Consider the following 27,302-nt stretch of genomic DNA (forward strand, 5'->3'; position numbering starts at 1 on the left):
CCCAGACGCCTCCGGGGGACGGCGCGCGTGCGCACGCACGAGGCCGACGACCCTCCCCTTCGCCCCCCCCCGCCCCCCGCCGCGAGGGTGGTGATGGAAACGGACGCCCGTGCGCATGCGCAGCCCATGGCCCCGCCCCCACCGCCCGGCGCGCGCCCCCACCGCCCGGCGCGCGCCCCCACCGCCCGGCGCGCGCTCCCGCTCGCCTCTTCACTTCCCCCCACCTTCCTCCCCCGCCCAGGTCCGCGTTACCCAGGGCAACCGCAGTGCGGCCGCACCTGAGCTGTGCGCCTGCGTCCTACGGCCAGCCCTCCCTTCCCCTGCATCCTCGCCCCCGCCCTGCCGCAGCTGGGGGGAGCGGGGCATCGCCCCCTCCCTGCCGAGTGAGTACCGACCGGCCTCCCGCCCCTCGCGACGCTCACAGACCCGCAGCCGCGCCGGCGCCTCGTCCCCGCCCGCCCGGTCAGTGCGGCCAGGCCTCGCCGCCGCCGCTCCCAGCGTGCACCGCGGCGAGCGCTCCGAGGGAGCCGGCGGGATGCGCCGGGCGGGCGGCGCCCACTGACCCCGGCGGCGCCCCGCGGCAGGGCCGCAGCCCGCCTGCCCCGCACGCCCCGCCCATGGGCCGCGGGTCCGGGCCGCCGCCCGCCCCGAGGACCGCGCCAAGCGGGGCAGCCGCCTGAAGGACCGCACCGGCCGCAGGTGAGGCGGCGCCCGAGGCGCGCCGGGTCCAGCCCGGCTCACCTGGCCCCGAAGCGGGCGCGCCCCGCCGGGCTGGGCGGCCCCGGCGGGGAGGGGCGCGGGCGTGCGGGGCGCGGCGGGGCGCCCACCCCTGCGGGGCCCGGGCCGGGGCGCGCCCCGCCGCCGCCGGGGAGGACCGGCCGCCCGCCCGCCGCGGGGTCCGGCGGGGCGGGGAGCCTTCCGCATTGCAGGTGCACCGGGAGCGCCCGGGCCGCAGCCCCCGCTGCGGGTCCCCCGACGCCGTCCCGGGGCCTGGCGCCGTGCGTTCGGGCTTGGCCCGGGGTAACGTTTTTGCCGGCGCCCCGCAGCCCTGGGCGGCGGGTCCCCGCGAGTCCCCGCGAGTCCCCGAGTTGCTCTAACTTCCCGCTCGCGCCGACGCGTGCCTTTCGGTCCCCCGCGTCGCCCCGGTCCACAGTGAAGACGCGGGGGTCGGGGGAAATGCGCGCGGGCCCCGCGTGGCACCGCGGCGGCCGGGGGTCCGACCGACCCCCGGGGGCCCAGACCCACCCCGCGCCCGGCTGCGGGGCCCCTCAGCACGCTGCGCATTCCCAGAAACCCGCGAGACGAACGCTGAGCCGCCGCTGCGCAGCCCGGAAATGTATCCGAAGAACGCGATTAGCCCGCGGTTCTGGTTTGTCGTTGTTGTTTTTTAGTAAGTCTAGAATTCTCTTCTAATTCGACGCCGACGTTTAGAGTGACTTCTGCCTTCCAGGATGGTGTGGAATTTGTGTATTTCTTTCGACTATCTGCTTGCCTAAGTGGCGGACGTGGTAAATAGGTTTGGAAGAAGAGTTTTAAGATTTCCATCTTCTGCGTGTGTGCACCGGTATCCACACTACTGAGAACACTTCAGTCTTCAGCTGCTCCTTTGCATCATATACAACTTGAAGTAGAGGTTAACTGATTATGCGTGCCAGGCATTTTACTGTAACACATTTAAGTGTATTCGTGTAACAAATAAGGGTTATGTTTTTTTTTTTAATGAGGTATTTTTGTTGTCTTTTAAGATAAATTAATCTCTTAGAACACATCATTCGTTTGGGATTCTTAAGTCTTTGGTTTGGCATAGTTGGGAAATTGATTTTCACATCATTACTTGGCTATCTGCATGAGCTTGAAGTAATGATGTCCAGCACACAGTCGATGCTCTTAAGAAATACTTACAAAGCATTTTCTCTACTTCTGGCAAGAAAGGAGACAGATCTTTTTCCTTCTGTCTATAACAAGATAGCCGTAAAGTAGTCATACATAGTAGGCACACACATTTATTTGCTAGGAATGAATTCTGCCTTCCAGGTTGTGTATTATTCAAGGACAAATGACAGGTGCTCCAAAGCTGCAGTCAGTGTTGGAGACAGGGACTTCCAGACGCATTAGGTAGGTGCTGGCTGAGCTCGCTCAGCTCTCCAGCTCTGATGTTGCAGCCTGCAGCAAGGTTTGGGCAGGATGGGAATATGTCCAAATCATCTTCAGATATTCCCAGGTCTGTCATGAGCAAAGTACAGAGCAGGAACAGGAAGCAGCTTCTCACTGAAAGCAGAGGGTGTGCCCTTAGATCTTCCTGCAGGGGAGAGGGGCTGCTCCTCTCCTGGGGGTCCCAATAGGCTGCTTGGTTCCCGGCACATTGGCCACTCTGGATGTTGTAGAGCTGAGGGGAGGGGCTTTGAGAGGGGTTCTCAGGGCAACTGGATTTCCCTCCCGGTCCCTTGTTTTTTTGCTTTTGTTTTTTGTTTCCAGTGCAGCTGGCTTCTGTAGTTGTAGGCACAGTGGTGTCCCCAGACAGAAACGGAATGCTGGGAAGGTTTCTGCGAGGTGATTCTAGCCCTGCTCTGCGCTGATCTGGGTCTTACCTGTAATAAAGCACTCTCGAGTTCAGTGTGTTATTTTACAAGTTTTCTGTATCTTTCCCTTTGGTTTTTACTTTCTACTGTAAACACCTTTTTTTCAGGAGGCAAGCAGAGCATTGATTTCGTTGTTTTTTTTTTTTAATGCTGTTTTTAAAACGGAAATGATTTCAGCCATTGTTTGAGAGTCAGCAAGTTGTGAAGGTATATAGGTTTCTTTTTTCTTAGCTAAGATTTTTAGAAGGCACTGATTAAGAGATCTTTTTTGTTGTTGGTGGTGGTGGTCATGGAGCTTGAACTCTGGGCTGGGCACTGTCCCTCAGTTCTTCAGCTCAAGGTGAGCAATCTACTACTTGAGCCACAGTGCCACTTCTGGTTGTCTAGTGGTTTATTGGAGTTAGGAGTCTCACAGTCTTTCTTGCCCGGGCTGGCTTTGAACCTCGATCCTCAGATCTCAGCCTCCTGAGTAGCTAGGATTACAGGCGTGAGCCACTGGTGCCCTGCTGAGATCATTCTTGTTCTGTGTTTTAGTTTATTTCATTACTCAAATATGACTTGAGTTTCACAGTAAAAAAGCCCAGTCGTATCCACCTACAGTAGTTGTGTTGAATGTTTTCCAGTGTGTCAGCATGGTTTAAAGTATATGCTGGCAGCTGAAGGGAAAAACAGCCAAAACTAGAATCACAGTGAGCTGAAAAGATTGGGTGAATGGGAGCTGTGTGAGGAGGAAGACATGCTGTACTCCTCCTAAGCCATCCTTGGGCCGACAGATTGATCAATGGGAGTAATGACCTAGCTCCATGCTTGCACTAAGTGGGCCAGCAGGGTTAGGACTCTGGGCTGTGGCCAAGGAGCAGGGCGGCTTCCTGTGCTCACCAGAGAGCCTCGGTGCTAGAACCATCTGCCAGGACCGAAGGACCTAGGACGGAAACCAGGCCGGTGGAGTTAAACCCTCACCGGGCCGCTCTAATTTTAGAAGAACTTTGAGAAAAACAAAAAACAATTCTGAATTCATGTCTTCGTGTACTTCATTTTTAAAGTCCTTTTTCAAAGTAGTTCCTCTTTTATTTGTTAGCCGGTGAATTTGTGCCTGTGAACTCAGGTGTGATAGCTGGCCTGCACTCTGCCGCTTGGATTGGAAAGACATGCATTGATTGTCAGCTATGCACCAGGGGTAGGAGACCATGGTCAGGAGGCTCTGGCCAACCAAAAATGAAGAGTCCTGAGATTTTTATTCCTTCAGGAAAAAAAAAAATGACATGCTACTTGAAGCCCCAGCAGTCAGAATGCCGTCTTGTTAGAGGTTAGCAGAATGCTTGGTAGACCACGCTAGCTTGAAAGACCTCTGTTAATCAGAATATTGCTGGCTTTTTTAGGCAGATGCCCACGCTAGAGTGTAGACAGAGTGACAGGTCAGTTTTACCATTTCAGGGTGGGCCAGCACCCCTCGCCAGCAGCCTTGTGAGAAGGGAGCTGCCCGCAAGGGGCAGCCTAGGGGCTGCTGAGGGGCTAACAAATGGGTTGGGATGTTGTAACAGTGCTGTGAAGAGCGATGCCCAGGCTGGTGACGGGGGCTTGGTACTGCAGTGCAGTGACAGGACATTGGGCTCCAGGGTGGCACAGCCATGCGCCTGGCTGTGGGAAGCCGGCGCCTGGTTCTAGGCCTGGTTCCAAGCACGGCCTGTTGTGCCCCCGCTAGTCATCTGCCATCTATGTGTGGCTACTGTTCATGGCCGATCTGCACCTGAGCTGATTCACCACAGCGGAATGGAAAACTCAGTTTCTAAGACACAAGCTGGGCTTCTCTAGTGGCCATTTCTGTCACCACAGAATTGCCTCGGCTGAGGGAGGTGCCCTTCCTGCTCTGCACCTAGGACAGGGGCAGGGAGGCTCTGAGTGCTGCCAACTTGCCCGAGGTTGTGGACTTGACAAATGGCAGATTCAGTGGCAAGGAATGCCACGCAAAGGATGAGAACTGTTCGCTCAGAAGTGGGCCTGTGATGGCCCAGGGTGTGCCACTGGGAAGAGAGACTGCACATGCCTAGGCTGTCTATGCCTCAGCTTTCCCCACGAGAGGAGGGGAGGTAAAGGCACTTATCTCCTTCTGCTGTTGGGAGACAGATGCGGAAACACTCGGTATGGCACCAGCCCACCAAGTTCTAGCTGACTGGTGGACTGGCAACTGCGACACAGACCCACTTTTGTGTGGCTACACTTAGGCCAAGCATTCCTGAATGTACTGGAAAGAATTAGCAATTTCTGTCAGTGCAGAGCATCTGGGCCTTATCTCCCAGAGCTGCCCTGAGAACAGGCTCAAACCCCCAAAGTTTGGGCATGGGAGAGGCGCATTCTGGGAGGGCCTGGGGCATGGAAGGCGCTAGCTTTGGGTAAAAGACTTGCCTTTAGTGCCTGCACTGGCTGTTTATAAATGCTGCCAAGGTCTTCAGTCATCAGGGATGACCCTTGCATGACTGACTGCTCCAGGAAGTAAGTGACTCTGAGTCTGACACATGCTGGCAAAATAGCTGTCATCACTATTTTTCCTAATGATTTTCTGCTTTTCCTGATTTAAAAAAAAATGTCCTTGTATAATTTTTTGCCCACATGCCCTAGACCTAGAGGCTGTGGTGGGCTGGAATTGGTTGGTGGCCATCCTTGTGTTGTACTTTATTGTTTGTTGTTGTTCAGTCCTGTTTGGGGGACAGGTCTGGTGCTGCAGCCCAGGCTGGCCTCGACCTTGCGCCCTTCCTGCCTGACAGGTGTGTGCCACTGCGCCCAGCTGCTGATGCACCTTAAAGAGCAGACAGAGTAAGACATTGTAGCACCTGCATGAGGTGGAGGCTGCCCCAGATGGCTGCTGCTTCCCAGGCTTCTGCCATCTGCCTGGACTGTAGCTCTGCATGTGACCTGAGCTGACCACCCTGCCTGCACATTCTGAGCGCTGGACCCCAGCTGACCAGAGGGTGTGCCCAGGGCTGGTGCGACCAGAGGACATAGAATTTCCAATGCCATGCAGACAGTTAGCCACTCTGAACCAAAATCATCCTGTTCCATAAAGTTCGGCTCCCTGGAGTGCTTACTGGTGAAGGATCTTAGAGAGCGCGCAGGTGCCGGCTGCTGGACCCCGTGGGGAATGAGGCCAGGTGTGAAGGAAACTGGACCAAGCCAGCCTGGAAAAGGCAGCAAGCACTAGTGAAAGCTGACCTGTAACCGCAGCGGAAGGCATGGCTACACCATTCTCTACAGACTCCCCGTGAGGTGCTGTTTCCTATGTCCCACGTCTGCCATTCTCCACCAGTGCGTCCCCTCTTCCTGCACAGGTGTTCGGTTCTTTCCGCTGGGTCAGTGTACTGGTGCCTCATTTCTCTTAACGCGGCCCATATGTGGAGTGAAAGACAGGCCCTGAAGTAGCAGCACAGCGCCCGCTTCCCGCACGCAGGTGTCAGCATCCTTAGCTGGGTCCTAGCATTGTTTGTGGATTTTATATGGCCGACTCTTGGTGCCGGGGATTGAACTTGGGGCCTTGTGCTTGCCAGGCAGGTGCTCCACGCCTTCAGCCACCTACCGCAGCCCTTTTTGCCTTTGCTTGTTTCTCAGTTAGGGCTTCAAGGTAACTTTCCCCTGGCCAGCCTCAGACTGCGGACCTCTTAGCTCCATCTACTAAGTAGCTGGGAGGGCCAGTGCGTGCCACAACACGGGGCTCCTGGCGGACTTTGGTGACGGACAGGTGCCTGGTAGGGTGCTTATCTTCTCCTGAGGAATGAACCCAAGATTTACTAAAGAACTAGAACACGTGAGCCTGGGGATTCTCTTGCTCCTGACATAACACAAGAGTCATTGTGAGTGCTGTGACACCGGCGAACGGGCCTCGGGCGCAGGAAGCTCGCGGACGGGAAACCTTGAAAGAACTAAATGTCCAAATGGGGCCGCTCTGAGCACTGGATGGCAGGTCAAGGGCCAGACAGCTGGAAGGGGACATGCTGAAGCCATCCGAAAAACATCCTGGGAAGAAGAGCTCTAGGGAGATGGCCAGTGCCTTCTAAAAGAGTAAGCATTCCCGAGACACAGATGCTCAGTCGCTACACAGCCGCCCTTGGTGGCCCAGGGAGGCGCGCAGTCACCGCGGCGACGGCTTCACTCGCTGCACGGAGGGGAGTCGAACTCAAAGATCTCTATCCTCTCCCGCATTGAAGCTGCCTGTGGGTAATTGTTGTGGTCCCATTTGAAGGGGCAGGTCAGAGGAGGAGGACTGGTGTTTTCCCCCGACTTCATGGCTAAGTTCTAACGCCCTGGGAGATGGTGCGGCCGGGACCCAGCATGTGCTCCTCAACAACACGGCACGTCTGTCTTTCTGTGAGCGGCAGTCTTGACTGCTGTATTCTGTTGGAGCTGATGACACGTTGGACTGTTTCCCTTTCCATAGCAGTAGAGGAGAAGCAGGGCCACACTGATGGGTGCGGAGCGTCGCCAGCACACACTTCCCTTCTCTGCAGCCAGCCAGGCCCCGCCTGGCTAAGCACACACAGCATTTGAGTCAGTTGAAATGGTTTACCTGGCAAACAGAGAGAGGAGCGGGTTTTAGAGCAGTGGCCCTGTTCTCTGTCTACTTGGCCTAGGAATTGCCATTTAGAGTGTGGTTGCAGGGCACTAAGATTTGATTGTCAGTGAGAAAGGACAGTTTGGCATTCAGGCCACCATACCTTTGAATTCTCAGCCAGGAGACAGTTAAAATCGGCAGAGCTTACCACCAGATATGAAAATGAGACTGCCAATTCGATATGACTGCTACTTGTCCATCCATTAAAGGGAAATATCGTATGTAAAACTGTTTGAGGAGGTAACTTGAGAGATTTATGTCCTTAAATTGTTGGCTTGGGGAAGTAATGCCGTGGCTCAAGTGGTAGAACACTCACCTTGAACACAGGGACAGCGCCTAGGCCCAGAGTTCAAGCCCCATGACCGACAAAAAAAAAAAAGATGTTGGCTTGGGTCATCCTGGTGGAAGTTAGAAGTTCAAGAAGTGATGCTGTGGCTCAAGTGGTAGAGCGCTAGCCTTGGGCTGAATTGCTCAGGGACAGTGCCCAGGACCAGAGCTCAAGCCCCACGACCGACAAAAAAAAAAAAAAAAAAAAAAAAAGAAGTTAGAAGTTCACAGAAACAGTTTGTATGAAGCTGAGAATGTGTTCAGCTCCTGCTTATGGACCAGGCTGGCGGTGGACCCCAAGCACACGCATCCTGTGGGCTGCTCAGGAAAGCAGGACGTCCTAGCAGAGCCCTAGCCTGCCCTCACCGCAGCCATTCTGTCTGACCCACTCTTGGTGAATGCAGAAGTCGGGGGTGCCTCAGGCAGCAAGCTCAGCTGGCCAGCACCCCTCCTGGGCCTGAGGCCAGACGAGGTGCTACCGCCTCCTGCCCTAGGCCCTGCCTCAGGGTAATGACAGCTGGGCCATAGGTGGCTCTTTCCCCCAAGGCCCAGCTGGCAGCCAAGCACTCCGGCCTTGGCCAGCACAGCCCACCTAGAGACCCCAGAACCTGCACCACAGACCTGTTTTCTTCACCGAGGAGGTCACACCCTTACCAGTGTACAGAAACTGGACATGGTTTTTACACAGAAGCCAAATAGGAAGTCAGAGTATGAGATAATCAGAGGGCAGAGAAACACGGTTATCAAATGCCTGCGTGGGCTGCTGCGTGCAGCGGCCAGCCTCTAGTCACAATGGCATGGGCTTCCGGGCAGCAGTGAGCCCGTGCAGAGGAGTCAGGATGGCGGGCGCGCAGCAGCGGGGCAGAGCCGCCCCTGCCTCCTCTTTGTCAGTTTCTGCATCTTGGAGACCCAGAGTATTGCTTTCCCCTTAACTCCTGTCAGTTCTTGAAGTTCGGGATTACCTAGTATAGTATAACAACATCTGTTACCACTTTGTTAGAGGATATTGAGCAATCATCTTTTTGAAGAGAAACCACTTTGTGATTTCTGGCTAAGAAGTAGTGTGTGTATACTCACAGGTAAGCAAGTGTTAGGTGGTTCTAAAATAGAATTTTTAAGTAAAAAATCCATCACACACCGTGGAGATGGATTAAGTTGCCATCAGTTTTCCTAGAGTTTGTCATTGTTAATGTGTGTGTGCGCATGCGCGCGCGCACACACATAGACACACGCAGCTATAATGGTGTTACACATACAAGTTTTTGTTTTGTGACAGTCTCTGTAGCCCAAGCTGTCCTGGAACTTGAGATCGTCCCACTGTGGCCTCCAAAGTGCCACCAAGCCTGGCATATACATCACCTAATCTGCTCATTGTCAATAAATACAGCTCTAGTGCATCTTCATCGTTGCACAGATGACAGACGTTCAGGATACTTTGTGCAAAATATGCTTTTGTTGTTTTCCTAGGTTAGCTATTTGGCACATAGCTAATAAAAGATGTCTGCTGCCTACCCAGAAAATGGGCAGTCCCACAAGACGCCTTCTGGCAGTTTTCTCTTGTGGATTTATTGGAAGGCAGTTCACCTTACTACACACAGCCAGTTATAATGCTAAGTGTTTTACCAAAAAAAGAAAAAATCCAGTTTATCCCCCTGGTCGCTGTACATGCAGGTACTGGGATTATTCTCGGTAGAGAGAGGTGAGGCCTAGAGAGGCTGCAACTTGAACACAACCTGCCAGAACTGGATGCCAGGATCTTCATACCCGTGCCATATTTTTGTTTGTATTAGGCTAAAAAAGAAAAAGGCACCGTAATCAAGAATGATGAGTGAGCAAGATTTTTTTTTTTTTGTCTCTAAACAATAGTTGCATCTTGGCTTTTAGTGTTGCTTGCTTGCATTCTTTAGCGGTGTTTGGTCTTCTTGCCAGGGTGTTTCTGGATTCACTGTCAAATGCTTGGGTTTCCTTTAACTTGCCCTAATCTTTGGGTATTTTTCAAATTGCTCGGTAGTTGAATTTCTTTAGCACATGCACGCATAGGGATCATGGGGCCTTTGGTGAGCATAGTTTATTTTTCAGGATTGCTGAGTCCAGCCCAGTGGATTGAGGGTCCTTTCTTAAAAACGGTTGGGTTAAGAACTGTGCTTGGGCCATTTCCAGCCTTGCAAGCTCCAGTTCTGTGCCACATCAAGAGAGAGGTAGGCCTTCCCTCAACCCCTCAGCCCCCATGCTAGTCCCTCCCGCTGCGGTGAAAGGGGAGGCCAAGGCCGCCAGAAAATGCTCTGCTTGTGCATTGTTCTCTCCGGAAGGAGCTGGGATTTCTCTCTAGCTCATTTCCATGCCCATGTGGTATAGGAAATACTCCCAGGGCCAAGTAGACAATTTGAAGGGGTATTTATAGAGCTGTGGACTGTTCTTCTATAGGAGTGACAGCTGACATTCCTGAGCACTCACTACACGCTGGACTCCATGGTGGCATCCAGCACCGATGGCAGTGCTGTGGGCCGGGGACCACCATTGGAGGGTCAGCCTAAATGGTCCCAGCTTCTGCCGCAAACACAGGCCAGCCCCTCGCAAGTGAGCCTTCTGCCCCATCATGCTTAGCAGCTCTTCAGGGCCTCGAGTTGTTGGTTTTGGAACCGAGGTTGGTGGCCAGCTGATGTGAAGGTTTCTCTTGCCTTCTCCAGTGCTCTGAGCCCTGCATCCACTCAACCCCCTCCTTGCTGGAAGCTGCTCTCCCTCCCCGCACCGCCCACCCCCTGCGTCCCAGCACTTGCTGCCTGAGGACTGCCGAGCAGTACAGAAGTCCCTCCAAAGCCCCTGCGGTCCTCCGGCGCCATCCCTCATGCTGTAGTCTGGTGAGGGCCGCGCGGTGGGACAGCGCCTTCCGGAGAGAGGGGGCGGGAGCACTCCATTCTTCACAGGGGAGAGGTTATAACTTACTCACAACTAGAATCTTAAATAGCTCGTTCTAACTAACTCACAGCCCGAGTTCCAGGGTGCTGCTATATTATCCTCTGTCTGTGGGCTTTATGTTCATCTAAACGGTAGGTCTGCCTTTCATAGCACAGGAGCAGACATCCTGTTTTGCAGTGATGAGACCCAAAGATAGCCCATCCCTGTGGTCTGCAGGACCTGAGGCTTGTGGAGCGTTATAGGATGAGCTCATGTTCCAATCGATGCTGCTGCAGTGCTTCTTGATTAATGGGATGTAATTTGGGTTCAGATCTGCACTCAGCACCATTATGGGGCAGGATAAAATGGTCTGAAGTGATACGTAATGCATGAACTCAGACCAGAGGGAAGAATGGAAGTTAATTAGCAAGGGGCGGGAATTGCCAAGAGCAGTCCAGGCAGAGAGCGCCAGATGTGCAAAGGCCCTGGTGTTGGAAGGGTGCGGCAGATGCCCGGGAGCCAAGGCACAGCAGTGCTGATGAGCCAGGGCGTGCGGGGCGCTGCCCAGGCCTCGGGTATCACCAGGGTCACCGGGGTCACCAGGGTGGGCGCAGTGAGGGGACACACAGGCATGAAAGGAATAGGGTGTGGTTCAAAAAGGGGAAACGGGATGGAGTAAGGAGGGCTCAAGCAGCAGAGTACTTGTCTAGCAAGTGCGAGACCCCTGGGTTCAAACCCCAGTACTGCAGAACAAGAGGGGTGGGGAGAGGTGAGTCAGGGCAGCTTTTGCTCAGACACCCTGATGGCCATGGTGAGCAAGACTGCGTGGCCCAGGCCTGGGACCAGCACCTCTCAGATCTGTGGGGTCACAGTTCCCTTTCTTTCTTCGGTGAGCCTTGCTGCTTTGAAAAGGTGCTGAGAGGCTGGCGCGGCACCTGCCGTCAGGCACACACCTGCTGGGAGCGCTGCGAGCTTCGCTGCTCTGGTCGGTCGGTCTTGGGGTCAGGTTTTGGGGGTGGAAGCTCCAGGCTGCTCAGCAGGGCCCTTTCCTGACCTGGAGCGCAGGAGCTGTGGCGCTGAGGCCCTGCGTCCAGGAGAGAGCTGTCTGGGCCCTGCCTTGCCGGGAGCCCTGCCTTCCTGTCTCCCATGCAGGCAGGCGGTGCCAGCCTGCCCTGTACTTCCTGTGTACGGCTGGACAGTGTCAGAGCGTCTTTGTTAAATGAAATCCACTCGCGACTCCTGCACACCGATCCCCGGGCCAGGAGGAGCTACAGGTCTGGGGTCCACTTTATTTATGATGGGCGTTTTCTGTCCCAGTGGGGCATTCTCCTCTCCTCCCAGCAGGGCTGTGGGGACAAATGACAAGGATGGCAAGTGGCGTTGTGCTAGGACATGGAGAAATGGTCCATAAACAGAATTACTAGGTCATCATTTATGCATTAATACCCTGAGAGCAGGAGGGAGGGCAGCAACGGCTGGGTTCTGACAGGCCATTTGTCCTGGCTGGGGAGAGGGTGGGGGAGGGGCCCCCATTAGAGTCCTGTGATCACCGGGAACCGTGGCTCCCTTGGCTCCCTCCTCCCCGGGGCTGTCTGGGCTGTCTGCGGGGCCATCTCTACAGAGTTCCAGCGGAAAGCCTTTTAGGATCTTAGTTTCTGAACTGAACAGAAATGTGATGCCGACTCCACGGCCTCAGGAACCCATGCCCACGTGGCTTCCCCTCTGGTTAGGGCCAAGGTGACCTTGTCACCAGGGGCCCAGCCCCTCTGCTTCTGTTACAGCTTTCTGGTGACAGACTCAGAGCTGTGTGGGGTGGGCTCAGAAAGTGGTAGTCACGTGGAACCCACGGTCTGCAGGGACAGCTGAGCGAGGTGGGCTTCAGACACAGGCAGGGTCTTTGAGAGGAAAGGGACCTGCGTCCAGGCCCTGGGGCCTCTCGTGGAGCAATGACCACGGTTGCTAATGGCTCTCAGCAAGGCTCAGAACAATACTGGGCTGGCCGGGCCGCAGAGCCTGCATTGGTAGAGGTTAGCCTTTCAACACACAGGGTGCCCCACGCGGAGGCCTGACCTGCTGGGCAGATCGCATCATTCCCCCATGCAGATGGCGTGTCTGCCTCCACCCCGCCCATCGCGGCGCACGACTCCCTTGGTGGCCTGGCCGCTGCATTAGTCCCCTCGGTGACTCCATGTCTCCCCCCAGATGACCAGCTCCTCTCAGCCGTGACTGGCCTGGGCAAGACGCTTCCCAGCACGGCCCCTGCTCACCTGCTGCCGTGACGTCATCGTAGCGAGGACGTGGCATCTGTAGTTAGGATCGGAACAAGCAGTCGCCACTGCTTTTTGAGCTGTGGAATTCTTATCCACGGGGAAGTCGGCAGTATCCTTATCCCGCTGACCTGGTGAGAAACTAACTTCGGATACTGCTGGAGATGCTTTTCAGGCCCAGATGGGCCTGCATGGTTCAGGCTGGTCCGGACAATCACGGAAGGCCCCTTCTGGAGACGGTGGGGTGCTGACGCTGCAGGAGGGCCGCAGGGTGGCGGTGTTCAACACCGGAGCGCCGTGCGAGCGTGGCGCTCACCTGCCGGTCTCGCCTAGGGCAGGGCCGCGCTCCGCTGCGCGCCTGGGCTGTCTCAGCGAGACGTCGCCCGTAGTAATGGAGGTGCTGTGGATCCGTCCAGCGACTCCTGTGCGTGTGACTGCAGAGCCAGCTCCGAGCGGCTGACGAGGCGGTTGGAATATACTACTTAGTTAAGCCATATTTAGATGGGTTACAAATTTAATGCCGCCCTGTGATTGGGATGTGGGGGCACTGAGGGCCCCAGTGCAGGTCAGAGGGGAACGTCTGCTTCCCTGTGCACACCTGTACTGCGTCAGGGCGGGGTGAGATGGCACGGGACTCCTAGGATTCTTCCATGTGTCTCATTTTCCTGGAGCAAGGTCTGTGCAGGTCTACAAGGGCTGAACTAGGAAGCCCGGACACAGGCTCTGTGGCCCTGAGGTTCCCCATTGCTGCCACGGTGCTCTCCTGGGTGCTGGGCACAGGTGGGTGCAGCAGGCACAAGAGATCGCCTGGGGCGTGGGACACGCCAGCAGGACGGCCCTGCGCTGGCAGTCGGCCAGGACTCAGGCCACGGAGCTTTGCCTAGCTGGGCCGGGGCTTTTCCTGAAGGGAGGTGGGCTTCGGCTGAGGACTGAGGGGTCCTGGGATAGGCAGGTGAGGCTAGGAAGAGCGCACAGGGAGGAGGGGCGTCACCTGAGGGAACTGGAGAGAAGCTGCATCACAAGGCCCGGGGCCAGCGGAGGCCGGGAGGGCGGCAGGCACAGCTCTGCGCAAGCGCTGCAGTTCCCGGACTCAGGTCAGCTCTGGAGACCTATGGGAGCCACGCTGTGTTCTGAAGATGCCCCCGCTGTGCTCCAGAGGAAGAGCACACAGGCCGATTCTCCTGTGGTGGGTCAGGCCCAGGGAGGACCCCACGGGCGAGGAGCAGACATGAGAATGGATCCAAGAACTGGGGCCCAAGAAGCAGCGCCCTCACCCGCCTCTCCCTGGCATACGACCACCGGATGTTAGGTGTGGTGGGGTCTCAGGAACGGCGGGGCCACTCAGACATTCGCTCCTGGCGCTAGGCCTCCGTGGGGAGCGTCGGGTGGTAGGGGAGGCAGCTCGTGGCGGGAAGCTGCTTGTCCACTATGACTGCTGGAGAGCTCCCCGCCAGGACACCAACGCCGAGCTGTACGAGGAAACCAGGGACCACACGCGTTGTAACCAGCTCTGCGGCTGGGCATTGTGCTGTGATGGCTGGCACACTGCCACCTCTTTTCACTCAGAGGCAGTAGTTTCCCCTTGGAAGATTCTAGAAGTAGAACCGGTTGCAGAGGAGGGCTGGCGTGTCCCAAAGCTGCTGAGGGGGCTTGCCCACTGCTCCCATTAATCCCTCTGCAGAGCCTCACCGTGTTTCCTGCTACCCTGTGTCCCGCATTTGGTTGTCGTGGTGTGGGGGTGTCGTCGCGTTTTCTGTGGGGTCTGTGCGTGGGGATGGGGGACGGAGCGGGCGTCCCGCGTCCGCATGCTGCTGCTCTCCCCAGCGCTGAGCTGTCGGGGCACGCGCCTGGACGTGCCTCCTCTGCAAGCCGCGCCCCTGCTGCCCAACGGCGAGCCCCGGGTGCTCGCAAGGATAATCTCAACACAGCGCACATTTGTCCTTGGCATTTTCAGTGCTCTGCCAGGCCTTGAGTTACTCTGGTGGCTTTAGAAAGCTGGATTGGCTTGGCGCACCCTCATGACCCTGCAGGTAGACTGCAGGACCCTCTGGGGTGTCCTTCCCCCCCAGCTCCCAGGTGCCGCTCGGGACCCCTGCAGTTGGGGCATCGTGGGCGCTTCCTTGTTGACGTCCGGAGGCCCGGGCTTGAATCCTGCTTGTCCTCCCAAGCCTCACTGCCTGGGCAGTGCTGACCAGAGCTTGGGTCTCCTGCAGGTCACCGGATGTCAGCATGGCCACTGCGAACCTGGAGAACCAGCTGCACAGTGCGCAGAAGAACCTGCTCTTCCTGCAGCGGGAGCATGCCAGCACGCTCGCAGGGCTGCACGCCGAGATCCGCCGGCTACAGCAGCACTGCACAGGTGCGCGGGCCACGGGGAGGGGTGGGGCTGAGCCAGCACCCGAGGCCCACCACAGTCCCCCCCCGTGTCCCCCCCCACTCCCCCTCCCTGCCTGAGCCAGGCAGCCATCTCCTGGGGTGTTACAGGTTCACACTGCAGTGGCCAGAGCTTGCCCTGCATGTAGGAGCCATAACCAGACATCCTGTGTGCTGTGTGGGGATGGAGGAAGGAGGCGGCAGTCTCGGAGGAAGGGGGCGCCCCCCCCCCCCCCGTAGCCCAGTGAGAACAGTGGCCGCCCGGACAGGGTTGGTCCTCACACTGGCCTCTAAGCAGCCAGCCCTGTGTGCTGTGGACAGTGCTCTTCTTGGAAACGTGCTCTTTTTCAAAGCTGTTGAAGGCTGTGAAGTCTCCCATAATGAAACTCATGCATACAATTCTCTTTGCAGATTTAACATATGAGCTGACCATCAGAGGCTCTGAACAAACAGGTGAGAACTCCCTGGGAGCCGAGGGCTGAGCCATTGTTTGTGCCCAAGGTCATTCCTTCCCACGGCCGCACATGCACAGCGTCTGGGCTGTGAAGGGAGGTCTGCGTGGCCAGGGCTCACTGAGGGAAGATGAGAAGGAAGTTGGGGCGCCTCAGTTACCCACAGGCCACTTGGAGCTGGGGAGAAGCAAAGTTAATTCCTTCTCCTTGACATACATTTAGAATGTCTGTTTTAGCTGGGCGCCAGTGGCTTACGCCTGTAATTCTAGCTACTCAGGAGGCTGAAATCTGAGGATCACGGTTCAAAGCCAGCCCGGGCAGGAAAGTCTGTGAGAGTCTTAGCTCCAATAAACCACCAGAAGTGGTGCTATGGCTCAAGTGGTAGAGAGCTAGCTTCGAGTGGAAGAGCTGAGGGACAGCGCCCAGGCTGAGTGCAAGCCCCACAACCAGAAGAACAGGAAAACAAAAAACTGTTAACATGCTCTTTCTGGATCGTCTGACCTTCCCACCATGGATATGAATCCACCTGCAGATGCGGCCCCCTCTGGGGGCTTGGCAGCACCGCCTCCCCGCCCCCACGTCCCCAGAACCTAGCACAGGCCTGGCTGAGCAGGGGCTCTTGGTGCTGGCATGAGCAGTGGGCTTATGCTAGGTAGTCCTAAGCATTGCCACACAGCCTTCTCTGGACCGCAGTCATGGAAGGGCCTCCCCAGCCAGAGCCCTCCGGACCCCTAGGGAGCACCTCCTAATGGCATTGGACCCTAGGGCCGTCAGGGCCAGCACGGACAGACTCAGAATCTGCTTCAGGCAGCGGCCCTGCCCCGAAGCGCCGTGTGGCGGGTAGGCCCTGCCCCGAAGCGCCTTGTGGCGGGTAGGCCCTGCCCCGAAGCGCCGTGTGGCGGGTAGGCCCTGCTCAGCCCCTGTGGAAGCTGCAGCCCATCCCGGTCCTCACGCCACTGCCTGCTGCCTGCTCGTCTCTCTCCGTCCTCATTCCTGAGTGTGGGAAGGCCCTCAGATATCGGGACAGGAGCCTGCCTTCAGGAGTCTCCCCAAAGTGCCCCAGAACTGGGGGGCAGGATTCCAGCACAGCCATAGCAGATGCGGTAGAGTAGTGTCACATGGTGGCCCCAGGGCGACCTGCCCTTCCCCCTCCCCCCCGTTGGCCAGGCTCATCTGTAGCAGCAGGCACATGCCCAGTGGTCCCTCCAGGTGTCGGGTCACAACCCCAGCTTCCACCCCAGGACACACTCTGGGGTCCCGGCAGCGGTGTGTGAGTGCTGCCCAGAGGAGCTGGGTGGTTTGAATAGCCTCTGGGGGAAATCACAGGTCCTGTCAGTGTACCCCAAATGGGCCCAAACCCGAGAAGCACTGGACACCGGCCAAAAAGACTCCTGCATCCCTTTCCTGGCAGACTGAACGCCCAAGGTCTGGAGCAGCCTGGGTCATCGGTTTCCATGGAGAGAAAGGTAGAGGTGTTTGTGTTACGGTCTATGATACCAGCTCCTCCCCGTTGCACCCACCAAATTGGGCCCAGTAAATACCACTGTGGAGCCCAGGATGCCCCCTGGAGGGCAGGGACGCTCTGCCCAATAGGCGTCTGGCTGGTGGTCACCCAATGCCCTGAGCTAGAGCCTCTGCGGGCTCCATGATGTCTGAGGTCATCTTCCTCCAAGGCAAGTCCCATGTGTCCCCAGAGCCCACGGCCATCAGAAGCCACCCGGCAGCTGTCCTTGGCAGGACACAGCACAACCAGGGAGAGTCTGTTCTAGAATGTTCCAACATCTCTCAGCCCTTGGCAGAATAGCCTGGGAAAAGGAAAAGGCCCTCCTGGGAAGAAGGCTGAGAGAGGGTCCTGGCTGGCGTTCGCCGCTGGGGGAGAAGGTGGGTGCCAACCCGGCTGCCCGGCTTTGCGTCCCACAGGTGCCGGCCAGCCACGTGTCTGGCAATTACCCTCAGTGCATTTCAGCGGGGATAGGACTCCTCACCCCAGGAGGCCACCTGCCAGCCTCCTGCTCGTTCATGGCACGCCCTCACCTGCAGTGAGCCGCCCAGGCAGATGGGACGGACGGATGAGGCTCAGATGCTCGGGCCTGTGCGGGCCACAGAGTTTGCAGGACAGCTGAACGCATCCGCTCAGAGTTAGGACCACCATAGCCGTCCCCACCTCCAAGAGGAGCAGGGAGGGCAGGGCTGACTTGGGGCTTCTGAGGGAGCAAAGGACTGACAGGAGGAGGCAGCAGGAAGCCTGGAAATGACGTTTTTTAGGTCGTCAGGAGCTGGAGGAGCAGGCTTCCCCTGCACAGGGCAGAGAGGAGACAGCCGTGCTGGTGGGCGGCGACTGCGGCTGAGCTCAGGAGGAAGGCCCGGAAGGCTGTGGGCGAGGTTGGAAAGTAAAGTCATGGGCAGAGGAGAAGCAGCATGGACTTGAGGGTCATGTCCGGTGGTCCGTTGCTCCAGAGATGCTGGGTACACCCGCGTACATGTGGCAGAGCGGGGCAGGTGACGCGTAGACGAAAGGCTTCGCCTAGGACGGGGCAGAGCAGCCCCACCTCCCCATGGGAGCAGGGCAGGAGTGGCGGAGGAGAGGGACCAGGCCAACATGCCTTCCCTTCATGCTACATGCTGTACACACATGTACGTGTGTGTCTGTATAACTGTCTTGGGTGCTTTCCCTCAGCTTTTTCACTTAAGGCTGGCACCTTACCACTTGACCCACAGCTTTACTTCCCCCTTTTTGCTGGCTAATTGGAGGCAGGAGTCTCAAGAACTTTTCTTGCTCAGGCTGGCTCTGACCCTTGATCCTCATATCTCAACCCCCTGCGTAAGCTGAGATTATAGGCATGAGCACTGGGCAGACACAGGGAATTCTCAAGACTAAAGATCCAAAGCAGAGCCTTGGACCAGACAGACAGATGCCCTGCTGGCGCTGTTATCTGAGTCTGGAGCTCCGATGCTCTCAGCTTGCCTGTGTTGGCTTCAGCTTCTTGAAAACTTGGAGACATTCTATTCCACCACAATCCAGGGATCCGGGAGCCGGAAGGGGCCTCAGAGAGCCCAGCCCATGTATAGGGAGGACGGGGCTCTAATCCGGCCCTGGGCATGTTGGCTTTTCTCCTGTGGCAGGCGATGGCTCTTCCAGGAGCAGTGAGCTGAAGAGGCGCTGTGCCGAGCTGCAGGCCCAGCTGCAGGCCAAGGAGGAGGAGAACGAGGAGCTGCTGAAGGAGCTGGAGCAGAAGAGCGCCATGATGGCTGTGCTGGAGAACACCATCCGCGAGCGGGAGAAGAAGTACCTGGAGGAGCTCAAGGTGAAGAGCCACAAGCTGGGCCTGCTGTCGGCCGAGCTGGAGCAGCGGGCGGGCACCGTGGCCTACCTCACCTCGCAGCTGCACGCCGCCAAGAAGAAGCTGCTGAGCTCCAGCGGCACCTCGGACGCCAGCCCGGCCGGCAGCCCCCTGGCCAGCTACAAGCCGGCACCCCCCAAAGACAAGCTGCCCGAGACGCCCCGCCGCCGCATGAAGAAGAGCCTCTCGGCCCCACTGCACCCCGAGTTCGAGGAGGTCTACAGGTTCGGGGCTGAGAGCCGCAGACTGCACCTGCGAGAGCCGGTGGACGCCATGCCCGACCCCACCCCGTTTCTGCTGGCCCGGGAGTCGGCCGAGGTGCAGCTCAGGGAGAGGCCGCTGGTCATCCCGCCCATCGCCTCGGACCGCGGGGCCAGCGGGCAGCAGAGCCCAGCCCGCGAGAAGCCACATAAGGCCCACGTTGGCGTGGCCCACCGCATCCACCACGCCAGCCCGCCGCAGGCGCAGCCCGAGGTGGAGACGCTGGCGGTGGACCAGGTGAACGCGGGGAAGGTCGTGCGCAAGCACTCGGGGACGGACAGAACTGTGTGAGGCCCGCCGGCCAGCCGCGCCGGCCACGCACTGTGAGCCAGGGGGCCGCGCCACCTCCCCCACGCATGCCAGACAGCTTCACGTCCGCCCCACAGCACCGCGCCCGCCGCCGCTCGCTTCCAGCCCCCAGCCACCAAAGTACACGCCTCAAGTACACGGGCGGAGCCATGTGTCCCCCTCCCCGCCCCAGGGCGGCCTGTGCCGAGCAGGGCCCCTGCCTGGAGACCCCACCCCACCCCAGGCGGCACCGGGCCACCGCGCAGCCATATGTATGTCCCAGGAGCTAAATAAGATGACATTTCTCCTCACGTCGCACAACCCGAACGCGTGCTCATATTTTCTTTGTTAGTAGTATCCAGAATGTTCAAGATCCCAACAAACTTTATTTTCTAAACCTGCCTTCCTTCTGTTTTGTGTGTTTTATTAAACCAACCAAGGGAGGTGGAGGGAGGGAGGGAAACTCAGGCCCTGGCATTTGACGCATTGGCTGCCCAGGCTGTTGTCTAGAGTATTCTACACACCTGAGGTCCAGGCAGGGTTCCAGGCCAGGAGCCCAGGTGCTGATCCCACCTGGGCCGCAGCCAAGGCCCCAGCTTCCCGCTGAGCATCAGCTGCAGGCGGCCACCAGCCAGGAAGAGGCCCTGCCCCTCGCCCTCCCACCGCCTTGGCTTTAGAGCACCGGGCTCTGGCCAGCAAGCAGCCACTGCCGCTGCCGCCCGGACCCCGCAGTCACCCGAGCGCTTCCTGGCGCCGGGCACCCTGGGCAATCCCTGGGGCTAAGGACGTGGCACATCATAAAATTCTCTGTAGCTTATGAACACAGAAGCCTTGAGACAGCAAAACCGCACAGGCTACTTTAATAGAGATTTCGGTGACTCATTTCAAACAAAAGGAAGCTGGGCCAGCCCCTCTTCCCCCCCCCCAACACCTCTAGACTGTTCTTCAAGGAGCGCAGAGTCCCTGCAGCGCGCTCCGCCCTGGGTTAGTCAGAATTCAGGGTGAGGCACACGCCCTGTAGCACCCAGTGAGAAATGTGCCTCGTGGTAAAGAGATCGGCTTCAAAAACCAGGCCGACCCCCATGGCGTTCCTCCTCATGGAGGTGGTGTAGACGGGCGTCCGAAAGGTGTTCTGCAAGGGAAAGGCCGGTAAGGTGTCCAGCCCGCATCTGGGCGTGCGCGGCCTTCGGCCAGCCTGAGGACTGCGCTCTGCAGAGGTGACCGCAGAGGTGGCCGGGACCGGGGACAGGACACCGCTGCCCCCAGGTGCACTTTGTAATTCAAGCACTGACGACAGGCTCTACATCCAGAGCACACGACCTGAACTTGAACCTGACCCAACAGGTGTCCACACACCAGCGTCTCCAGGCATTTACCCGAAAGCCCTCAGCTTCCCCAGCCCCCACGTAAAAAGGCACGAGCACAGAAAGCCCTCCTGTGCGGCGGGGCCTCACCTGCAGCTTCAGGCGGTGGGCCTCGATGGGGATGATCTTCAGAATGGGCAGGTCCACCACCAGCACCTTGGGCTTGCTCTTGATGAGACAGCCTTTCTCTAAGTCCCAGTCAGCGCCTTCCAGGTACAGTCCTGAGACAAAGCACCCTGGGGACAGCAGAAGGGCCACATACACCAGGGCCACGACTGTCTGCCACTGTGCGGATGCACAGGACCGCAGCAAGCCACTGACTGGGCCTTCACAGGACACAACAGGCCTTGTCCTCCCTTCTACCCTGCCCGGCTCCCCAGGCAGACAGGGCATGCTGCAGATGCAGGGGCCAGGCATAGCGGGCACCTGACTCAGAGATGGTCAGAGCTGGCACCCAGCAGCCCAGCCTCCCTGAGTCAAAGGGGCTGGAGAGCAGGAGACAGAAGCCCACGGAGGACAGGCCTCCGGAGGCGGCTTGCAGGCCGTGAAGAGACAGGTGGGGAGACAGTGATTTGCCCCCCGGGAATGACAGTCGGGGACTTGCCAGTGAGACCTCATCTGCAGCTGCTCTGCGAGCTGCGCCCATCACTCTCTCCTTAAGCTGGCCCAAGAGTACTTAAATGGGCCCTGTCCCGGGCAGTATGGCCCAGGAGCAGCTCAGAAAGAACTACCTTGCACACACAGGGACCTGACACCTCTGCATCCTCCAGTGGCCCCACCAAGCCTGTCCACATGCGGTCTGGCTGTCAGGGTGGAGGGCGAGCTAGCTCTGTGCGGGATAACTAGTCCCCACCCGAGAGCCTGCTTTCCACAGACAGGCAGGCTCTCCAGAGACAGGAGCCAACCACTCCAGGTAGTTTCCAGAGGAAACGCTGTCGACCTCCAGGCTCTCAGGATGGTGGTGAACAAGTGAGGGGCTACAATGCTTGGCCTGCACCTCAGGCCCGCACCGAGCGCACTGTACCTTGGCCTGCCCGCTCATTGACTTCATCTGCATCTTGGAACTTGGTCACCTGCGTAAACAGGGTGGACCGGTCTAGCGGCCAGCCGTTCTTCCGGCAGGTGGCCTGTACCAGGGCTGTGAGATAGGACTCGGGAATGTGCAGCCCAGAGAGCCACATGACGCTCGGCTCGTTCTCTGTGACCTGGAGAGAAGGCGGAGCATGGGGAGAGCCGGGGCCTCCGAGCCCCAGGGCCCCAGGACCTCAGCTCAGGACAAAAGACAATGTTCCAAGAGTGTTTAAGGGAGGGGCACAGCAATGGAGGGACAAAGGGTGAACAAATAGAAATGTACTCTTGGGGGGCTGGGAAGGTGGCTCAGTGGTAGAGCGCTTGCCTTGCATGCCTGAGGCCCTGGGTTCCATTCCTCAGCACCACATAAGCAGAAAAAAAAAGCAAGAAGTGGCGCTGTGGCTCAAGTGGTAGAGCGCTAGCCTTGAGCTGAAGAGCTGAGGGACAGCGCCCAGGCCCAGAGTTCAGGCCCCACGATGGGACCCAAAAAAAAAAAGAAATGTACTCTTTACCTGACTTATGACATGCTAATCCCTCTGTACACTGTATTCGTTTGTCAGTCCTGGGGCTTGAACTCAGCGCCTGGGCGCTGTCCCTGAGCCTTTTCACTGAAGGCTAGTGTTCTACCACCTGGAGCCACAGCTCTATGCCCAGTTTTCTGGTGGTTCATTGGAGATAAGAGTCTCACAGACTTTCTGCCTAGGCTGGTTTTGAACCTTGATCCTCAGATCTCAGCCTCCTGAGTAGCTAGGATGACAGGCATGAGCCACCAGTGCCTGGCTTGTACATCACCTTTATAATAACCATTTAAACATTTTTTAAAAAAGACATTCCATCTTGGTGGCAAACACGGGAGTTGGCACAGCGGGCAGCCATGGGGGACAAGCTGACTTCGAGTCCCAATCGGATCAAAGGTTTTGTTACAGAAGGAAAAGCACGGGAGGATCAAATCCAACTCCAATGGCAGCTTTCAAAATCCTCAGCGAACACAAAGCCCAGACACCGTCAACAGGTTCATCTGACTGCCTAAAACTTAAATCTTTTTCCTATGGAGAAGACACTGTGCACAAAGTTGGAGGGTCCAAGATCACTGGCAGAGGGGTGCACAGCCCCGGTAGATGAAAAGATCATTTCTCCCACATGCAAACAACAACTCAATATCAATGAGAAAGATGGAGGCCTCTATTAAACGAATTAAGACACAAAAAGACACTTTACAGAAAACACACGATGTCTAAAAGCATCTCAAATATATTCAGAAATACATAAATGCCAAACCTAAACATTTTCTTCATCATTGAGCAGAAAAAATGGCCCATCCAAATACTTTGGGCTTTTCTAGAAATCCTCTGAGGAGACCCTCAAAATTTAAACTGGACTTACTCTTTGATCCAACTCTTCCACAAAATTTACCCATGAAATATACTAGCAGAAGACGGTACTGAAACACTGTTAACCAAAAATACTCAGAGAAACCATCCACTAGGAACAGGAGGGGCAAAGGGGTGGGTTTTTTTGTTTTGTTTTGTTTTTTTGCCTGGACTTGCTCTGAGCATGATCCTCAGATCTCAGCCTCCTAAGCTGCTAGGATTATAGATGTGAGCTGCTGGCACGTGCTTCTTTTTATTTTTTATTTTTATTTTTTGTCAGTCATGGGGCCTAAACTCTGGTCCTGGGCGCTGTCCCGGAGCTCTTATCAGCTCAAGGCTAGCGCTCTACCACTTGAGCCACAGCGCCACTTCTGGCTTTTTCTGCTTATGTGGTGCTGAGGAATTGAACCCAGGGCCTCACGCATGCGAGGCAAGCACTCTACCAATGAGCCACCTTCCCAGCCCCAACGGGGTGTTTTTAAGGTGGAACACACATGCTTCAAAGTCAAAGATGAAAAGGGAAAAAGATAGATGGACTCATGGAACCCGAAGACAATTCTAAAACCCCCGAGACCCCCACCAAAGGCCCTACTGGGGAGCAGCGTACAGGGGTGAGGCTTGGTTGGAGGGCATCCAGGTGGGACTTGAGCCTGTGGACGGCAGGCTACAGCACTCACCCATGTCGTGTACTGGTGGAAGCGCCTCAGGAAGTAGACGATCCAGTTTCCCAGGGTCTTCAGGGTGTCAGGGGCAAGTTTTCTCCAGATGTTGGGGATGCTCCCCAGGAAGAGAGCCCTGGCTACGTCATCTAACTCGTTGCTCATTCCAACCTCCCCGGCCAGGGCCTATGGACGGAGTGGTGCGATCGAGGTGAACCGCAGACCCCAGGGGCTGCACCAGGACAGCAGCACATGCCACGTGGGGCCGGCGCTTACCCGCTGGAGCTCGGCCAAGGACTTGCTCATGCGCACCACCAGCTTGTTGAAGCGCCCCAGCTCCTGCAGGAGCACCACCGAGGTAGGCGAGATGCCCAGGCCCAAGTGCTTCCGGACCTGGTCCACATCAAACACCTTGGGCATCTTGTTCTCTATGTCCTTGGCCACCTGGGCAATGTAGTCATCGCGGCTGATGCCAGAGCTGGACTCGCCTGCAAGGAAGACACTGAGAGCCAGTGCGGCGGACAGAGCTCCCAAGGCCGCCGGCCTGAGGGAAGGCGCTCAGCACCCAACAGCAGCACCTGCGCCCTCCCTGGGGCGCCACGCCACCTGTCTGCGGCTGCAGCTCCAGCAGGTGAGACCACATGTCTCGAGCTGCCTGCGTGTAGTAGCCGATCTCCGCGTTGGGATGCAGACCAAACACCTCAGGTGTGTTAGCAAGTGGGAGGGCCTCAATCGCTTCTAGAATCACAGAGAACAAACAGGCTTGTTCAAACCACCCTTGATTCCTGACACCCACCACTATGGAAACAATGTCCACTGACAAGTGGCTGACTGTGTGTGTGCGTGTGCGTGCGTGTGCGTGTGCATGTGCGTGTGTGTGTGTGTGTGCGTGTGCGCGCCAGTCCTGGGGCTTGAACTCAGGGCCTGGGTGCTGTCCCTGAGCTTTCTTGTTCAAGGCTTGTGCACTACCACTTGAGCCACAGCTCTACTTCCAGTTTGTCGCTGGTTAATTGGAAATAAGAGTCTAAGGGACTTTCTGCCCAAGCTGGCTTGGAATCAAAATCCGTAGATCTGTCTCCTGAGTAGCTGGTTTCACAGGCATGAGTCACCAGTGCCTGGTCTGATATATTTTTATACCACCATGCCCAGCGCACCTGTATTCACGTTTGATGAAAATGGCTCAGCGAGCTTCCGGGGGCCACTCTGGCCTTGCAGTGGAATTTGACAACCATCAAGGACAGGAGACCAGAGCTGCCAAGCTGCGCAGAACCTGCTGCGGCCCTCACAGAACAACGCTGCACACCTGGCAGCCAAGGGCCCAGCCGCCCCCGCGGGAGCGAGGCACTCACTGCCCAGACCGCTGCCGGCCGGAGCAGGTGAGAGGCATCGCTTCCTCACAGGTAAACAAGCCCGCCTTTCTTTTGGAGCCCTCACCGACAAACCTGTCCTTCACATCTCCCACAGGGATTTTGTAGTCTACTTCCTTGTTCCGGAAGAAGTGGAATGGCTGGAAAGTATCAAAAATGAAGTCCCCCAGGTACTCATCCATGTAGGTGGTCAGGATGCGGCGGTCGAAGCTGTCAATGGCGCGGCCCCCGTACATGACCTGCGGTGGGGGGCGCCTGTCACATGCCACTGGAATGACCTTTGGGGTCCTGAGCACCCCAGGCCTGCTCTACCAGATCCTGCCCAGAATGGGGCCCAAAGCCGCAGGTGGCCCCAGGAAAGTGCAGGAGCTCCCGGCCCCACATGGCCACCGTGCTGGAAGTTGCGGTCCCAGGGCCTGGGTGCAGGTGACAAGAGGACACGGCCCAGGGACTCCTGGCAGGGTGGGGCACCACTGTGGACCAGGAAAAGCTGGTGCTGAGCCTGAGGGGAGCTCGAGCAGGAGGGGGTTCCCGGCCCCTACCTCCCCGATGAGGTACTTGAGGCTGCCCCACGGGATGCGGGGGTCGCGCTGCTGGAAGGCCTTCGTCAGGTACGTGTTCAGAATTTCCATGCACACCTTAGGGAGAGGGCAGTGTGGTCAGAGTAAACCAACGGCGGGGGCGGGGGGGGGGTGCGCAGCCAGGCTTTTCTAGAAAGCAGGCGGGAGCGTGGGGCTGCTGGGTCGGCGCCCAGGGTGCGTGGGGGGGGGGGGGGGGGAACAAGGCCTCACCTGGAAGTCAGACTCATTGAAGTCGTAGCTGACGTTCCAGCCAATCTTCCCGAACTTCCTCCTCTCCTGCACCACAGCGTGGAAGAAGGCCAGCACGTAGACCAGGGGCTTGAAGGCCGTGTGCGGGCACTGCTCCAGCGCCTCATGGGAGATCTTGAAGTACGTGGCCCGCATGTTCAGCTTGAGCCCATTGGGCGGCTCTGTGACCACCTGTGCATGACAGGACACAGCCCGACAGGAGTCACAGACTAGGAGCACAGCAAGAGCTGTGCCAGAGGCTCGCTTCCTGCCCGGTGGGGTAGCACATGCCATGACCCAGCTACATAGGAGGCAGGGGTAGGAGGATGGCAGTCTAAGGCTAGCCCAGGCAGAAGCACAAGACCTTATCTGAAAAAGAAGCAAACTGTGGCTGAAGGCATGGCTCAAGTGGTAGAGCACCTGCCTAGCAAGCCTATGACCCCGAGTTCAACCTTGTACTTAACTGCAAATAAAAAGTAAAGCTGGGCCCTGGTGGCACACACCTGTGATCCTAGCTACTCAGGAGGCTGAGATCTGAGGATCACAGTTCAAAGCCATCCCAGGCATGAAACTCTACAAAAGACTCTTATCTCCAACTAATCCCAAAAAAACTGGAAGCGGCACTGTGGCTCAAAGTGGAAAAGCACTAGCCTTGAGCAAGAGTTCAGGGACAGCACCCAGGCCCTGAGTTTAAGCCCATGACCTATGGAGAGGAGGGGGGAGAAAAAAAGAAAAGGTAGACTTTCTGGCTCCTCCAACTCCTTGGACTGCCAGCTTCTTGTCAAGAGCCAGGCAAAGAAGTGAGAGCCGGGCTGGGGAGGAGCCGGGTCCTGACCTTGAGGGACTTCTGCAGGATCCCAATGGGAAAGCCCTTGGTGGGGTCTGTGGTGAGCCACAGGCGGAAGCTGGGGTGTGGCTTGGTGATCTTCTCCAGGGACTTCTCCAGGTCCTTCAGCCACTTGACCAGGAGGTGGCAGTTCTGCAGCATGAGCCACTGCCCGCGAGCCACCGCCGTCTCCAGCAGCTGCAGTGCCACCTGCCGGCAGGGAAGAGGGCGTTGCTGAGTGGGGCCGGTCCTGGGCCCACCCCACGATGGGGCACAGCCATGCCAGGAGAAGCCAGTAGCAGCTCCAATAGGAGCCCTGGGGCCTATCTCGCCCAGAGAGCCTGACCGTCTCCACAGTCACCAGGCAGGGCTGAGGGGAAGCAGCACCAGCCTGACGAATCCAGAGAAGAGCAAGGCGGGGCGCAAAAACAAGTTCTACCCCCCAGCAAGACC

At 57.5% G+C, this 27,302-nt stretch overlaps 2 protein-coding genes across 5 annotated transcripts in view; one reads left to right on the forward strand and one right to left on the reverse strand.

Moving 5' to 3' along the window:
* The first annotated feature begins 326 nt into the window (after positions 1–326).
* Positions 327–19,785, forward strand: Ccdc92 (coiled-coil domain containing 92). 4 transcript variants are annotated; one of them, XM_042668997.1, is made up of 4 exons: positions 327–383; positions 14,882–15,027; positions 15,453–15,494; positions 18,617–19,785. In XM_042668997.1, exons 2-4 carry the CDS (start codon positions 14,898–14,900, stop codon positions 19,384–19,386), a joined length of 942 nt encoding a protein of 313 aa, XP_042524931.1. In that variant the 5' UTR covers positions 327–383; positions 14,882–14,897; the 3' UTR covers positions 19,387–19,785. The 4 variants fall into 4 exon arrangements, with proteins under 4 accessions (XP_042524931.1, XP_042524930.1, XP_042524932.1 ...); XM_042668996.1 differs by lacking the exon at positions 327–383 and adding an exon at positions 628–699; XM_042668998.1 differs by lacking the exon at positions 327–383 and adding an exon at positions 643–697 and having other exon boundaries at positions 14,875–15,027.
* A 441-nt stretch (positions 19,786–20,226) lies between these two features.
* Positions 20,227–27,302, reverse strand: part of Dnah10 (dynein axonemal heavy chain 10) — a 77,330-nt gene continuing 70,254 nt past the window's right edge. Inside the window, exons 70-79 of the mRNA XM_042668943.1 lie at positions 26,859–27,059; positions 26,006–26,215; positions 25,757–25,852; positions 25,282–25,453; positions 24,454–24,585; positions 24,124–24,335; positions 23,866–24,033; positions 21,772–21,952; positions 20,838–20,983; positions 20,227–20,515 (exon numbers count right to left, since the gene is read on the reverse strand). Coding sequence (XP_042524877.1) covers positions 20,369–20,515; positions 20,838–20,983; positions 21,772–21,952; positions 23,866–24,033; positions 24,124–24,335; positions 24,454–24,585; positions 25,282–25,453; positions 25,757–25,852; positions 26,006–26,215; positions 26,859–27,059 — 1,665 coding nt within the window. The 3' untranslated portion in view covers positions 20,227–20,368. The remainder of the gene's footprint in view (positions 20,516–20,837; positions 20,984–21,771; positions 21,953–23,865; positions 24,034–24,123; positions 24,336–24,453; positions 24,586–25,281; positions 25,454–25,756; positions 25,853–26,005; positions 26,216–26,858; positions 27,060–27,302) is intronic.

The sequence above is a fragment of the Dipodomys spectabilis genome, unplaced genomic scaffold, assembly GCF_019054845.1.
Source record: "Dipodomys spectabilis isolate Male_0828 unplaced genomic scaffold, ASM1905484v1 ptg000480l, whole genome shotgun sequence".
NCBI lineage: Eukaryota > Metazoa > Chordata > Mammalia > Rodentia > Heteromyidae > Dipodomys > Dipodomys spectabilis.